Genomic DNA, 15,053 nt, shown 5'->3' on the forward strand with positions numbered 1-15,053 from the left:
GCTCACTGCAAGCTCCGCCTCCCGGGTTTACGCCATTCTCCTGCCTCAGCCTCCCGAGTAGCTGGGACTACAGGCGCTCACCACCTCGCCCGGCTAGTTTTTTGTACTTTTTAGTAGAGACGGGGTTTCACCGTTGGCAAGGCTGGTCTCGAACTCCTGACCTCAGGTGATCTGTCTGCCTAGGTCTCCTAAAGTGCTGGAATTACAGGCACCAGCCACCCCACCCAGCTGAGTTGATGTTCTTATATTCCTAGTTTGTTGAATGCTTTTATCATGAATACTTTAAATGCATTATTTTCTTAAATTATATAGAAAATGAAGTGTGAAATTGCAAACCAAAGTTACAGTAATACTAGCTTTTGAACTAATAATATTTTTTTCAAAAAAAAATATATATATATATGTATTTTTTTTTTTTTTGAGACGGAGTCTCGCTCTGTCACCCAGGCTGGAGTGCAGTGGCCGGATCTCAGCTCACTGCAAGCTCCGCCTCCCGGGTTTACGCCATTCTCCTGCCTCAGCCTCCCGAGTAGTTGGTACTACAGACGCCCGCCACCTCGCCCGGCTAGTTTTTTGTATTTTTTTTAGTAGAGACGGGATTTCACTGTGTTAGCCAGGATGGTCTCGATCTCCTGACCTCGTGATCCGCCCGTCTCGGCCTCCCAAAGTGCTGGGATTACAGGCTTGAGCCACTGTGCCCGGCCCAGACCTTATTATTTATTGAGACGGAGTCTTGCTCTGTTGCCTAGGCTGGAGTGCAGTGGGGCAATCTCGGCTCATTTCAACTTCCACCTCCCAGGTTCAAGTGATTCTCCTGTTTCAGTCTCCCGAGTAGCTGGGATTACAGACATGCGACACCATGCCTGACTGATTTTTGCATTTTTAGTAGAGACAGGGTGTCGCCATGTTGGCCAGGCTGGCCTCGAACTCCTGACCTCAGGTGATTCGCCCACCTCAGCCTCCCAAAGTGCTAGGATTACAGGCATGAGCCACTGCACCCGGCCGGTTGAGAAATGTTTTAAAGTTAGTAGGTCTTTAAAGCTGTCCCAGGTATCCCGTGACCCAGCATCATCCATCACAACAAATGATTCATTGTCCAGTAGCATAGTTGAGATTGATCTACTGGTGTAGGTTCGGCCTTCAGACCTGAGAGAGGCAGGAAATGGAACATTGCATGCTTTTTATGAACTAGAGCTGGAGGTATTTTAAAGATCTGCTCAAGTACTTGTATGTGTGTCTGTGTATCTAGCTGTATTTTGCATTGTCCTGTTTTTCTGTAATATGGACTTTTAAAAATTAGTAGGCTTTTTGTTTGTTTGTTTATTTATTGAGATGGGATCTCATTCTGTTGCCCAGGCTGGAGGGCAGTGGTGTGATCTCACCTCACTGCAGCCTCGAGCTGCCTGGGCTCAGGTGATCTTCCTGCGTTAGCCTCCTAAGTAGCTGGAACCATGGGCTGCCGTACCAAGGCTAATTTTTGTACTTTTGGTAGAGATGGGGTTTCAAAATGTTGCCCAGGCTGTCTCAAATTCCTGGGGTCAAATGATCTGCCCACCCTGGCCTCCCAAAGTGCTGGGATTAGAGACATGAGCCACCATGCGCAGCCGACTTTTTTATTCATTCATTTATTTAGAGATGGAGTCTCACTCTGTCGCCCAGGCTGGAGTACAATGGCATGATCTCGGCTCACTGCAACCTCTACCTCCCAGGTTCAAGTGATTTGCCTGCCTGAGCCTCTCAAGTAGCTGGGATTACAGGCGCCCCCCACCACACCTGGCTAATTTTTTTTTTTTTTTTTTGTATTTTTAGTAGAGACGGGTTTCACTATGTTGCCCAGGCTAGTCTCGAACTCCTGACCTTGTGATCTTTCTGCCTTGGCCTCCCAAAGTGCTGGGATTACAAGCCTGAGCCACCATGCTTGTTGTTGTTTAATTGTTTTTTTTTTGTTTGTTTTTTTTTTGTTTTTTTTTTGAGACAGAGTCTTGCTCTGTCGCCCAGGCTGGAGTGCAGTGGCCGGATCTCGGCTCACTGCAAGCTCCGCCTCCCGGGTTTACGCCATTCTCCTGCCTCAGCCTCCCGAGTAGCTGGGACTACAGGCGCCCGCCACCTCGCCCGGCTAGTTTTTTGTATTTTTTTAGTAGAGATGGGGTTTCACCGTGTTAGCCAGGATGGTCTCGATCTCCTGACCTTGTGATCCGCCCGTCTCGGCCTCCCAAAGTGCTGGGATTACAGGCTTGAGCCACCGCACCCGGTCTGTTTAATTGTTTTTTGAGACGGAGTCTCGCTCTGTCGCCCAGGCTGGAGTGCAGCGGCATGATCTTGGCTCGCCACATTCTCTGCCTCCTGGGTTCAAGTGATTCTCATGCCTCAGTCTCCCGAATAGCTGGGATTAGAGGTGCCCTTCACCACGCCCGGCTAATTCATTTTTTATTTTTAGTAGAGACTGGGTTTCACCATGTTGACCAGGCTGGTCTCGAACTCCTGAACTCAAGAGATCTGCCCGCCTGGGCCTCCCAAAGTGCTGGGATTACAGGTGTGAGCCATCGTGCTCGGCCTTTATTTTTTTTGAGATGTCGTTTTGCAGTGTCACCCAGGCTGGAGCGCAGTGGTGAAATCTCGGCTCACTGCAACCTCTGCCTGTCCCGGGTTCAGGCAATTCTGCCTCAGCCTCTCAAGTAGCTGGGATTACAGGTGCCCACCCCATACTTGGCTTTTTTTTTTTTTGTTTTTTTTTGCATTTTTGAATTTTTAGTAGAGATCTCATTTCACGATGTTGGCCAGGCTGGTCTCCATCTCCTGACCTCGTGATCTGCCCGCCTTGGCCTCCCAAAGTGCTGGGACTACAGGCGTGAGCCACTGCGCCCGGGCCCCTGGTCCCCCGGCCCCTGACTTTATTTTTTAGAGCTGTTTTAGGTTTATAGAAAATTGAGCAGGTAGTAGTAGAGTTCCCTTCTCCCATCCGCCTGCCCCCAGTTTCCCATTACCAATGTCTTACATTGTTGTGGTAACTTTGTTACAATTGATGAGCCAGTATTGATACATTGTTATTACTTAGTGTTGTGTAGTTCTTTGGGTTTTGCCCAGTGCACCCTTTATTGTTACATATTCACTATTATTCCATTGTCTGGATATACCAGTTTGTTTTCCATTTACCTGTTGGAGGATGTCTTGGTTACTTCTGTTTTTATGAGTATCTTTAACTTCTTCTAGTACCACTTGGCACTACCACACTTTGGAAAGCATCATTTGAGACGGCTTTCTAGCCCGGCTGCCAAGCAGGCCATTTATTGAATTCCAGGGCCCTAGCAAAATTGTGACTGAGCAGCCCCCTCTTGCTTCCCAGGCCCCTCCCTGTGTACTTGCTCTGCATCCCTGGGAAATGCTCCCTTCTCCTCCCCTTCGTTCATCAGGGATTGGGGGTCTGTGGTTCTGTTTTCTTTCTAGCTCTGGTCCTTTATGAGGAACAGAAACACTTGGGCCCTCTGCTACCCCCACTTCCTGGTATGAGAACCTGTCCTCAGAGGGTCTGGGGACCAGCAGTGCAACCCTGGGACAGTAGCAGCACCCAGACAGACATGTTCATTTAGGGAACACTGGGGATCTTGGTAGTTTGCACCCGCAGCTGTGGGATCCGGCTCACCTCTTCTCCCCATCTCTGGGACACAGTCCCACCAGCAGTACCCCCCATCGCATGCCACGCCCCTGCCCAAGAAGGCTTACTCCAAGATGGACAGCAAGAGCTATGGCATGTACGAGGACTACGAGAACGAGCAGTATGGGGAATACGAGGGCGACGAGGAGGAGGACATGGGCAAGGAGGACTACGACGACTTCACCAAAGAGCTGAACCAGTACCGGCGTGCCAAGGAGGGCAGCAGCCGTGGCCGAGGTGAGCCCCGCCTTGGCAATTTTTCCTCCGGGGCATCGGAGCCACCCGGGTGGCCTGGCCTCACAGAGCCTCAAGTTTGGTCACTTAGGGTTGGGATAAGTGTACAAAGAAGGGCCGGGATCTGCACATGCGTGGCACAGGGGACCAGAGAGATCACCCGCTGGTCTGTGGTTGGGGTGGTGCCAAGCTGGTGTGAGGCAGGGAGAAGGCCAGCGTGCCTGAAGGGTCACTTCCTGGTCGGCTGTCGGGGGAGAAGGGGATAGCTTCTCTCTCACCTGGGCTAGGGTCACTGACAGCTGGCTGCCCCACCCCGCAGCAGTGCTCCCTCATTCTCCCAGCCCCATCACCTGACAAGGTGTGACTGCAGTCCTTGCCTCTGCCCCACCTCTGAACCTTGGACCTGTGTCCTTTGGGAGGAAGGTGGAGGAGGCTTGAGCACCAGAGAGACAGTAGCCCTGACTGGCCTCTTAGAACCATCTCTGCCGGCACAGTGGCTCATGCCTGTAATCCCAGCAATTTGGGAGGCCGAGGTAGGCGGATCACCTATGGTCAGGAGTTCAAGACCAGCCTGTCCAACAACAGCAACAAAAAAGAACCATCGAACTGTCTCCTGCCAGAAAGACTGCCCAGCCTGAGAGTGGCTTCTGGAATCTTCCAGCACAGGGGTTCTCAGATTGTGAGCCCTGCCTGAGGCCCAGCTTGTTGAGTAGCTGTTCATTCATTCGCTTTTTTTTTTTGAGACTGAGTCTCGCTCTGTCACCAGGCTGGAGTGCAGTGGCGCGATCTTGGCTCCCTGCAACCTCCACTTGCCGGGTTCAAGCAGTTCTCCTGCCTCAGCCTCCTGAGTAGCTGGGATTACAGGCGCATGCCACTACGCCCGGCTAATTTTTGTATTTTTAGTAGAGACGGAGTTTCACCATGTTGGTCAGGCTGTTCTCAATCTCGTGACCTCGTAATCCGCCCGCCTCGGCCTCCTAAAGTGCTGGGATTACAAGCGTGAGCCACCTCACCCGGCTCATTCGTTCTTCTAGCAGTCTTTCTTGGACACCTCCCTGGGGCAGCCCCTGTGCTTTTCGGAGGTCCTAGACCGGTGCTGTCCAGTAGAATTAGATTGGAAGCCACCATATCACTTACATTTTCTGGTAGCCACATTTAAAAAGTGAAAAGGACACTGGATAGTCCCAGCTACTTGAGAGGTGGAGGCGGGAGAATCACTTGAGCCCTGGAGTTGGAGGCCAGCCTGGGCAACACAATGAGACCCCATCACTCTTTTTTGTTTATTGGGAGACAGAGTCTTGCTCTGTCACCCATTCTGGAGTGCAGTGGCACGATTTAGGCTTACTGCAACCTCTACCCTCTGCCTCCCAGGTTCAAGCAATTCTTGTGCCTCACTCCTGCAAGTAGCTGGGATTACAGGCATGTACAACCACACCCATCTTATTTATTTATTTTATTTTATTTATTTTTTTGAGATGGAATCTTGCTCTGTCGCCCAGGCTGGAGTACAGTGGCATGATCTCGACTCACCGCAAGCTCTGCCTCCCGGGTTCATGCCATTCTCCTGCCTTAGCCTCCCAAGTAGCTAGGACTACAGGCGCCTGCCACCATGCCCAGCTAATTTTTTGTATTTTTAGTAGAGACAGGGTTTCACCATGTTAGCCAGAATGGTCTTGATCTCCTGACCTGGTGATCTGCCCACCTCAGCCTCACAAAGTGCTGGGATTACAGGCATGAGCCACTGTGCCCGGCCTATCTATTTATTTTTGAGACAGAGTCTCACTCTGTCACTCATGCTGGAGTACAGTGGCACCATGTTGGCTCACTGCAACCTCCGCCTCCCAGGTTCAAGCAATTCTCGTGCCTCAGCCTCCCTAGTAGCTGGGATGACAGGCCCGTACCACCATGCCTGACTTTTTTATTTTTAGTAGAGATGGGGTTTCACTATGTTGCCCAATCTGGGCTTGAACTCCTGAGCTCAGGCAATCCGCCCGCCTTGGCCTCCCAAAGTATTGGGATTACAGTTGTGAGCTACTGTGACTGGACTTAAGTTTTTATATTTTTAGTAGAGATGGGGTTTTGCTGTGTTGGCCAAGCTTGTCTTGAACTCCTGTTCTCAAGTGATCTGCCCAACTGGGCCTCCCAAAGTGCTGAGATTATAGGATTGAGCCACTGCACCTGGCCACTCTTTTCTTTTTTTTTTTTAAGTGAAGGAAAAAGTGAAACCAATTAAATTAATTTTGATATTCTATTTTCAACCTAATATGTTTAAAATCTTATTTCAACATGTAATCAAATGAGACAAATGCGATATTTTATATTCTTTCTCACGTGTGTGTGTGTGTGTGAGAGAGAGAGAGAGAGACGTGCTCTCATTCTGTTGCTCAAACTGGAGTGCAGTGGCACAGTCTCAGCTCACTGCAGCCTTTGCCTCCTGGGTTCAAGCAATTCTCCCACCTCAGCCTCCCGAGTAACTGGGACTACAGGTGCGCGCCGCCACACCTGGCTAATTTTTCTATTTTTAGTAGAAACAAGGTTTCACCATGCTGGCCAGGCTGGTCTCAAACTCCTGACCTCAGGTGATCTGCCCACCTCAGCCTCCCAAAGTGTTGGGATTACAGGCGTTAGCCACCACACCCAGCCTTTTTTTTTTTTTTTTTAAGCTAAGTCTTTGAAGTCCAGAGTGTGTTTTGGACTCTTGTCTAAATCACAAGTTCAAACTACAGGGCTAGCTAGTCTTGTCAGACTTCAAGGCTAGCATCTTATAGTTTGGGCCAGACGTGTTAGTTGCTCATTAGCCCGTGGGCTGGTGTTTGCCATATTGGACAGTGCAGCTCTAAGTGGACAAGTCCCTGTGAGGAAGGGGAGTGAGTACTGCAGTAGCTGTGTGTCCAGTGTGCTGAGGGACCCCCACTGAGAGAACCAGAGGGTCCACTAGCCTACCTGGGGCATCTAGGAAGGCTTCTTGGAGGAGGAGGAGGAGGCTGAAGTGATTGACTTCAGGAGCAGAAAGTGGGTTGTCTTCTTTCTTGCCGGTGGCATCTGCTCCCGCTGAAGGCTCACTGTCTGAATCTCCATGCAGGCAGCCGAGGCCGGGGCCGGGGCTACAGGGGCCGAGGAAGCCGTGGAGGATCGCGAGGCCGTGGCATGGGCAGGGGAAGCCGAGGCAGGGGCAGAGGCTCTATGGGAGGAGACCACCCGGAGGATGAAGAGGATTTCTACGAGGAAGAGATGGACGTAAGGTTTCCTCTGGCCCTGGGGACGTCGGGGTGAGGCTGGTGGGCTTTCCGGGGCATGAGCACTGCTCATAGAGGCTGTGAGGCTAAGGTAGGAAGACATATGACCCTTCTGAAGGAAAGGAAGCCTCAGAGGGCAGATGTATGTGTTTAAAAATGTTCATTTATCATTTTGGAATAGATAAAACTTTCATGTGGTTTAAAGTAGAAAAGGTATCAGCCAGGCGTGGTGGCTCACGCCTGTAATCCCAGTGCTTTGGGAGGCTGAGGCGGATGGATCATGAAGTCAGGAGATGGAGACTATCCTGGCTAACACGGTGAAACCCTGTCTCTGCTGAAAATATAAAAAATTAGCCAGGTGTGTTAGCACGTGCCTGTAGTTCCAGCTATTCATTCAGGAGGCTGAGGCAGGAGAATCACTTAAACCCAGGAGGCGGGGTTGCAGTGAGCCAAGATCGCGCCACTGCACTCCATCCTGGGCGACAGAGCGAGACTCTGTCTCAAAAAAAAAAAAAAGAAGAGGTATCACAGGATGTGCTGTGAAAAACATCCTGTCACTAGAGAGAAGTTTCCTGAAAGTCCTCTAGAGACATTTCCAGCCAGGCACGTGGTCCTTCATCCCTGCCCCCACCCGGGAGAAGGAGCGGCAGGCGCACTGCACCTGCTATCCTGGTCGTACCCACAGACCTTCCACGCCAGTCCACGGCCCGCTGCCCACTTGCCCTTTTGGAGCCCCACAGCGATGTGTATGTAGGGAGGCGCCATGCTGGGTTTGCCTATTGGGTTGGGTTTTCAGAGTGAAGACTGCAGTGGGAAGGATTGGGACCACCTGTCTGTCGTCAGGCTCTGTGGAGGTTATGGTATGAGTCCCCTGGATGGTCACCATCCTTCAGAAAGGGGCAGTGTGTAGGTGGGGACAGTGTTCATTGTTCCCTACCTGACGTTCTCCTGCTCTCTCCTCTGCGGATTCCAGTATGGAGAGAGTGAGGAGCCAATGGGAGACGACGACTATGACGAGTACTCCAAGGAGCTGAACCAGTACCGCCGGTCCAAGGACGGCCGAGGCCGAGGTAGGCAGGGCCTGGAGGGGACACGCTGGGTGGGGCAGGGATTCCAGCAGCTGCTGGAATCTAGTCCCAGGGGTAGGGAGGGGGTGGTCGGCAGGTTTTAACACCGTCTCCCCTCCGCAGGGCTAAGTCGAGGCCGTGGCAGGGGCTCCCGAGGCCGAGGGAAAGGGATGGGCCGGGGCCGAGGCCGAGGTGGCAGCCGAGGAGGGATGAACAAGGGCGGAATGAACGATGACGAAGACTTCTATGATGAGGACATGGGCGTGAGTTGACTCCACTCTGATCTGATGTTTGGGCCAAGATCCCTTCTTAGCCTTTTTTCCCTTTAATGAGTCGTTCTGTAAGCTGATCCTGTCCCCTTTGCTGTCATCAGCCACCCCCCAGAGGGGTGGCCAGCGTTGACCAGCATAACCAGCGATATCCTGAGGAGATAGATGTACTGCTGCTGAGACCCCGTGTTTAAAACCATGTCATTAGCAGCACCTGCAGCCATACCTAACACGTCTCTGAGGTTCAGAAGGTTCTAGGTGAACTATCCAGTTAGTCTTGGAAGGTTTTGCAGGGAGGCCCATGCCACTGCCTCTAGGTGTGGTGGATGTGTTCCTCCACAGGTGTGTGGAACTTCAGGTGTAAGTGACTAACAACTCCAAGGGCTAGAGCTTTTCCTCACCAGGCACCAGCACCCTGCACCATGGGGCTTAAATGTGCACGCAGTCTCAAGAGTTAGATGCAGCCTGCCCATTGGTGCTCTTGTGAGCTCTTAAGGGAGTCCTCATCCCCTTCTCCCGTGCTGCTTATTAACCCCAATCCCATCTCCACCCTTCCCTTTCATCCCCCTTTACATCCACACCCTGTCTATTGCAGGACGGTGGTGGTGGAAGCTACCGGAGTCGTGACCATGACAAGCCCCACCAGCAGTCGGACAAGAAAGGCAAAGTCATCTGCAAGTACTTCGTGGAAGGGCGCTGCACCTGGGTAAGGAGCACTGAAAACTCCCAGGCACCTCTAGGAGGCCAGCAGCCCCCAGAGGACACACGGCTTCCAGAATGTTCTGGAGCCGTGGTCACGCTGGGTGGGAGTGACTGTGTGGTCTTTGTCCTTGTGGACACTTGCCGGTACTGAGAGCTGCCTGGGGGCCTGAAAGACTCAGGTTGACTTTCAGAGTGAGGAGGACCCACAACAAGATGAGGATTTTGGGTTTTAGGGGAATTTTTTGGCCAAAATTTTCAACCGGTCCATATAGCCTGAATTGTAATTATGAAGGTTGATGTGAATGCAGAGAAGCACCATATCCTGGTGAAGTTACTGAGCTTCAGGGTTGCATGGGGAATGATTAAAGCATCCAGATAGAAGAGGAGGGGAGGATGAGGTTAACCGTGGACTTCATAGCAAAGTTCAATGTCAGAAGATGGACCAATGACCACAGAGTTCTTTCCACCGAAGGAAACAAGTGTAATAACCCAGCGTTAGTTCAGCCGGCAACTTCTTACCCCAGTATCCCAGGCAGCAACAGACACTAGCAGATGTGTGCTCAGGGCATACTGCATCCCTGCATCTGTCTTGGAAAGAAACAGATGCTTTAAACAAATAATGTTATGTATAAAATAGTTTGTTTTTCCTTTGAGACCAAGTCTCACTGTCAACCAGGCTGGAGTGCAGTGGCACAATCTTGGCTCACTGCAACCTCTGCCTCCTGGGATCAAGCGATTCTCATGCCTCAGCCTCCCGAGTAGCTGGGACTATAGGCGCACGCCACCACACCTGGTTAATTTTCATATTTTTAGTAGAGATGGGGTTTCGCCATGTTGGCCAGGCTGGTCCCAAACTCCTGATTCTAGCCTCCCAAAGTGCTGGGATTACAAGTGTGAGCTACTGCGCCTTGCCAGTATTTCTTAGTTACAGCTTATATTCTGTTAAGAAACTTGAAATACATATAAGCAAAAACAAATGATACACCCTGGGCAACATAGACCCCATCTCGTAAGCAAAAAAAAAAAAAAAAATTAAAACCCATTGCGAAGGCGTCTGTCTATAGTCCCAGCCTCTAAGGAGGCTGAGGTGGGAGGATCACTTGAGCCTGGGAGATCAAGGCTGCAATAACCTGGGGTTGCACTGCTGCACTCTAGCCTGGGTGGCAGAGTGAGACCCTGTATCAAAAAAAAAAAGGGCAGGTGTGGTGACTCACACCTGTAATCCCTGCCCTTTGGGAGGCCAAGGCATGTGGATCACCTGAGGTCAGGAGTTTGAGACCAGCCTGACCAACGTGGTAAAACCCCATCTCTACTAAAAATGCAAAAATTCGCCGGGCATGGTGGCTCACGCCTGTAATCCCAGCACTTTGGGAGGCCGAGGCGGGCGGATCACGAGGTCATGAATTTGAGACCATCCTGGCCAACACAGTGAAACCCCTACTCTACTAAAAATACAAAAATTAGCTGGGCTTTGTGGTGGGTGCCTATTACAGGCTATTCCCAGCTACTCGGGAGGCTGAGGCAGGAGAATCGCTTGAACCCGGGTGGTGGAGGTTGCAGTGAGCCGAGATCGTGCCACTGCATTCATTCCAGCCTGAGTGACAGAGCTAGACTCTGTCTCAAAAAATAAAAATAAAAAATAAAAAGATGAGACAAATAGGCATTCCTAAGAGTTAGGGGGACAGATCAGCTTCTGTCTTCAGTTCAGTTATGGTGAGTGATTCCTGAGGACTAAATGATGCGGAATGGAGAACACAATTCTGGATTTCACCTAGATACTGTGGTGTTGAGATTGTGTTCAACTAGAAATAAAGGAAAACTAAACTCCATTGGCTTCAACACATAGACATTTGTCTCTCAGAACCAGGAGTCTGGAGCTGGGTAAGCAATACCTGGCAGCGCAGTGGTCGGGGTCACCCTGGGGGACCTATGCTCATTCCTGCTTACTATTCTGCCATCTTTAAACATGTGGCTTTTTTGGCCGGGTGTGGTGGCTCACGCCTGTAATCCCAGCACTTTGGGAGGCCGAGGCAGGCAGATCACGAGGTCAGGAGATTGAGACCATCCAGGCTAACACGGTGAAACACCGTCTCTACTAAAAATCCAAAAAATTAGCCAGGCATAGTGGCGGGCGCCTATAGTCCCAGCTACTCGGGAGGCTAAGGCAGGAGAATGGTGTGAACCCGGGAGGTGGAGCTTGCAGTGAGCCAAGATCGTACCACTGCACTCCAGCATGGGCGACAGAGCGAGACTCCGTCTCACAAAAAAAACCAAAAAACAAAAAACGTGGCTTTTGTCCTCATGGTTACACAATGCCTGAGGCGATGCCTGCTGTGCCTCCCAGCATCACATCCAAGGGCTGGGAGGAAAAAAAACGGAAAACGGACAAAAGGCTTTACTTCTGTTTTTTTGTTTTTGAGACGGAAGGAGTTTCACTCTGTCACCCAGACTGGAGTGCAGTGGCACAATCTCGGCTCACTGCAAGCTCTGCCTCTTGGGTTCATGCCATTCTCCTGCCTCAGCCTCTCGAGTAGCTGGGACTACAGGCGCCCACCACCACCCCCAGCTAATTTTTTGTATTTTTTTTTTTTTTGGACTAATTTTTTGTTAAATTTTTTGGGCTAATTTTTTGTATTTTTAGTAGAGACGGGGTCTCACCGTGTTATCCAGGATGATCTCGATCTCCTGACCTCGTGATCCGCCCGCCTTGGCCTCCCAAAGTGCTGGGATTACAGGCGTGAGCCACTGTGCCTGGCCGGCTTTTCTTTAAATTCAGGAAGTACCCAGGCTTGGTGGCTGATGGCTATATATCCCAGCACTTTGGGAGGCCAAAGTGGGAGGATCACTTGAACCCAGGAGTTTGAGACTAGCCTGGGCAACATAGTGAGACCCTGTCTCTACAAAAAAATACAAAAAAATTAGCCGAGCTTGGTGGTGTGGGCCTGTAGTCCTGGCTGTGAGAGAATCACCTGAGCCCACATGTCGAGGCTGCAGTGAGCCATGATTGTGCCACTGAATTCCAGCCTGGGCAACAGAGTGTGACCCTGTCTCCAAATAAGAAAGGTTGGGCAGGCCGGGCGCGGTGGCTCACGCCTGTAATCCCAGCACTTTGGGAGGCCGAGGCGGGCGGATCACAAGGTCAGGAGATCGAGACCACAGTGAAACCCCGTCTCTACTAAAAATACAAAAAATTAGCCGGGCGCGGTGGTGGGCGCCTGTAGTCCCAGCTACTCAGGAGGCTGAGGCAGGAGAATGGCGTGAACCCGGGAGGCGGAGCTTGCAGCGAGCCAAGATCGCGCCACTGCACTCCAGCCTGGGCGACAGCGCGAGACTCCGTCTCAAAAAAAAAAAAAAAAAAAAAGAAAGGTTGGGCAACAGTCTTTGGGATCTGCCCTTCCTAGACCTGTCATCCTTTCCTAAGGGGGATTCGTTTCTGTCATTGGCCCCTCCATGCACCAGCAGTGACAGAGTATTTCTTCCCTTTGCAGAGAGAAGTAAGCAAGAGCTTCCCACACAATTACCTTACGTTTTCATTGCTTCTCTTCTAGGGAGACCACTGTAATTTTAGCCATGACATCGAACTCCCAAAGAAGCGAGAATTGTGCAAGTTTTACATCACTGGATTTTGCGCCAGAGCCGAGAACTGCCCCTATATGCATGATATCCTTTAGTGCCAGCATCTTGTCTGAATGAGGGTGCAGAACTTCTCTGCTCCTTGACATTAGTAACAGCTGACCTTCCTTCACTGTGCTTTCTCTTTCTGTGCCAAGAGCTTTCTGTGAATCTCCGTCTCATTTAACACTCAGTCCACACTCAGAGGGGTCTGCCTTTCCCATCCTTCCAGGGAGTAAACTTTGAGATGCACATGGTGTATGTTCGTTTATATAGGCTCTCAAGACTGGCCCATACCATTGGCTGAGATTCTTCCAGGTCGTTTTATACCTTGGACGAGTCATTTAACTTCCCTAGTCTGGTTGATCATCTGAGGAAGCAGCCCCCAGCCAGTGTGGTGGGGCGGGAAGTGCCCTGCAGTCTGGAGTGCCGGGGTCTCTCCTGCCAACCCACGGAGCAGCCCTGAGCACGTCGCCTCACCTCTCTGGGCTCAGATTTCTCATCTCCAAAGCAAAGGGAGTTGGATTCTGCCTTGGGTCTGGGTGGGGGTGTGTTCTGTGAGATGAAGCATTTACCTTAATTTGCCATGAACGTGATTTCCCGTGTAAGCTGTACCACACCACTGGGAACTGCATCAATGGTGACGACTGCATGTTTTCCCACGACCCTCTGACGGAAGAGACGAGGGAGCTCTTGGATAAGGTAATGTCCAGGGGCTAACGGGGTGCACGGCTCACAGGAACTGGGACATGTGCAGTCCATTATCTCAGTGCTATAGCCTGCCTGTCCAGCCTCTGCAGTGCCCAGTTGGGTTGATCTGGAGTTGGGCCATTCTAAGGAGGACATGGGCACTGTGTCCTCTTCTGCAGGGAGTTGAGGTGGTCACAAGTATCTTGTCTTAAGCCAGGACAGGCTTTTGCTGTTTCCTGGGGGCATGGCCAAATGAAGGGAATACTGCCTGATGTGCCTCCAAGCATGAATCCTAATCTCTAGGTGTCAATTAGAGACAGCCCACGATACACAGGGATACACGAATTACCTGTAACCCCAGCACTTTGGGAGGCTGAGGTGGGAGGATTACTTGAGCTCAGGAGTTTGAGACCAGCCTAGGCATGTAGTGAGATGTTGTTTCTACTTAAAAAAAGAAAAAAAAAATTGGTTGGGCTGGGTGCAGTGGCTCGTGCCTGTAATCCCAGCACTTTGGGAGGCCAAGGCAGGCAGATAGATCACTTGAGCTAAGGGCAACATGGCAAAACCCCGTCTCTAAAAAAAAAAAAAAAGGATGAAAAACTTAACTGGGTGTGGTGGCTCACGCTTGTTATCCCAGCACTTTGAGAGGCTGAGGCGGGCAGATCACCTGAGGCCAGGTTCTCAAGACCAACCTGGCCAACATGGCAAAACTCCATCACTACTAAAAATATAGAAATTAGCCAGGTGTAGTGGCACATGCTTGTAGTCCTAGGTACTCAGGAGGCAGAGGTTGCAGTGAGCCGAGATCACACCCCTGCATTCCATCCAGCCTGTGCAACAGAGTGAGACTGTGTCTCCAAATAAAAAATAAAAAAAATTAGCCAGGTGTTGTGGCACATGCCTGTGGTCCCAGCTACTCGAGAGGCTGAGGCAGGAAGATCTGTTGAATCCAGGAGATTGAGGCTGCAGTGAGCCACTGCACTCCAGAGAAGACTCCACCTCAAAGAAAACCCACAAAAAACCAAAGATATACAAAGAAGAGACAAAGATTGTATTTTGGTGGAAAAGTTAAACGTTTTCTTGCAACTCTCAGGGTCCCCATTATGCATTAGAGAAAGTAGAGGGAATTTGGGGGTCTCTAAAGGGGAATACTCCGTTGGGGGAGGTGTCATGGCTTCTCCACTTAGCCAGGTGACATTTGAAACTCATCCTGGCATCAGTTGTCCTCTCTGAAGAGCTAGGCTGAGGACTTTGGGTTAGGGTTAAATGCCCAAATATCAGTCCTGAGTTTCATCTGGGGAGTGAGTGGCTACGGGAACAGGTATCCTTTCAAGTGAAGCTTTCCTGCCCTCTAGTTCACAGGAGGTTCTAGGAGATTAGATATTTTTTTGAGAATGGAAAGGATCAAGGCATCAGCACATCTGCCAGCTTCCAGAGTCCATGTGTCAGTGACTGTCTTGTTTTTTTTTTTTTTTTTTTTGAGACGGAGTCTCGCTCTGTCCCCCTGGCTGGAGTGCAGTGGCGCGATCTCGGCTCACTGCAAGCTCCGCCTCCCGGGTTCCTGCCATTCTCCTGCCTCAGCCTCCCAAGT

At 50.8% G+C, this 15,053-nt stretch overlaps 1 protein-coding gene across 7 annotated transcripts in view; it reads left to right on the forward strand.

Annotated features, from left to right (window-relative positions):
• The window catches only part of ZC3H4 (zinc finger CCCH-type containing 4), a 53,762-nt gene that overhangs the window by 22,731 nt on the left and 15,978 nt on the right, over positions 1-15,053 (forward strand). For all 7 annotated transcript variants that reach the window (XM_021931232.2, XM_009194813.4, XM_031659124.1 and 4 more), the window contains 7 exons: positions 3,667-3,889; positions 6,969-7,123; positions 8,096-8,192; positions 8,313-8,452; positions 9,054-9,164; positions 12,709-12,820; positions 13,365-13,474. In XM_021931232.2, coding sequence (XP_021786924.1) covers positions 3,667-3,889; positions 6,969-7,123; positions 8,096-8,192; positions 8,313-8,452; positions 9,054-9,164; positions 12,709-12,820; positions 13,365-13,474 — 948 coding nt within the window. The remainder of the gene's footprint in view (positions 1-3,666; positions 3,890-6,968; positions 7,124-8,095; positions 8,193-8,312; positions 8,453-9,053; positions 9,165-12,708; positions 12,821-13,364; positions 13,475-15,053) is intronic.

This window comes from Papio anubis, chromosome 20 (assembly GCF_008728515.1).
Source record: "Papio anubis isolate 15944 chromosome 20, Panubis1.0, whole genome shotgun sequence".
Lineage (NCBI taxonomy): Eukaryota > Metazoa > Chordata > Mammalia > Primates > Cercopithecidae > Papio > Papio anubis.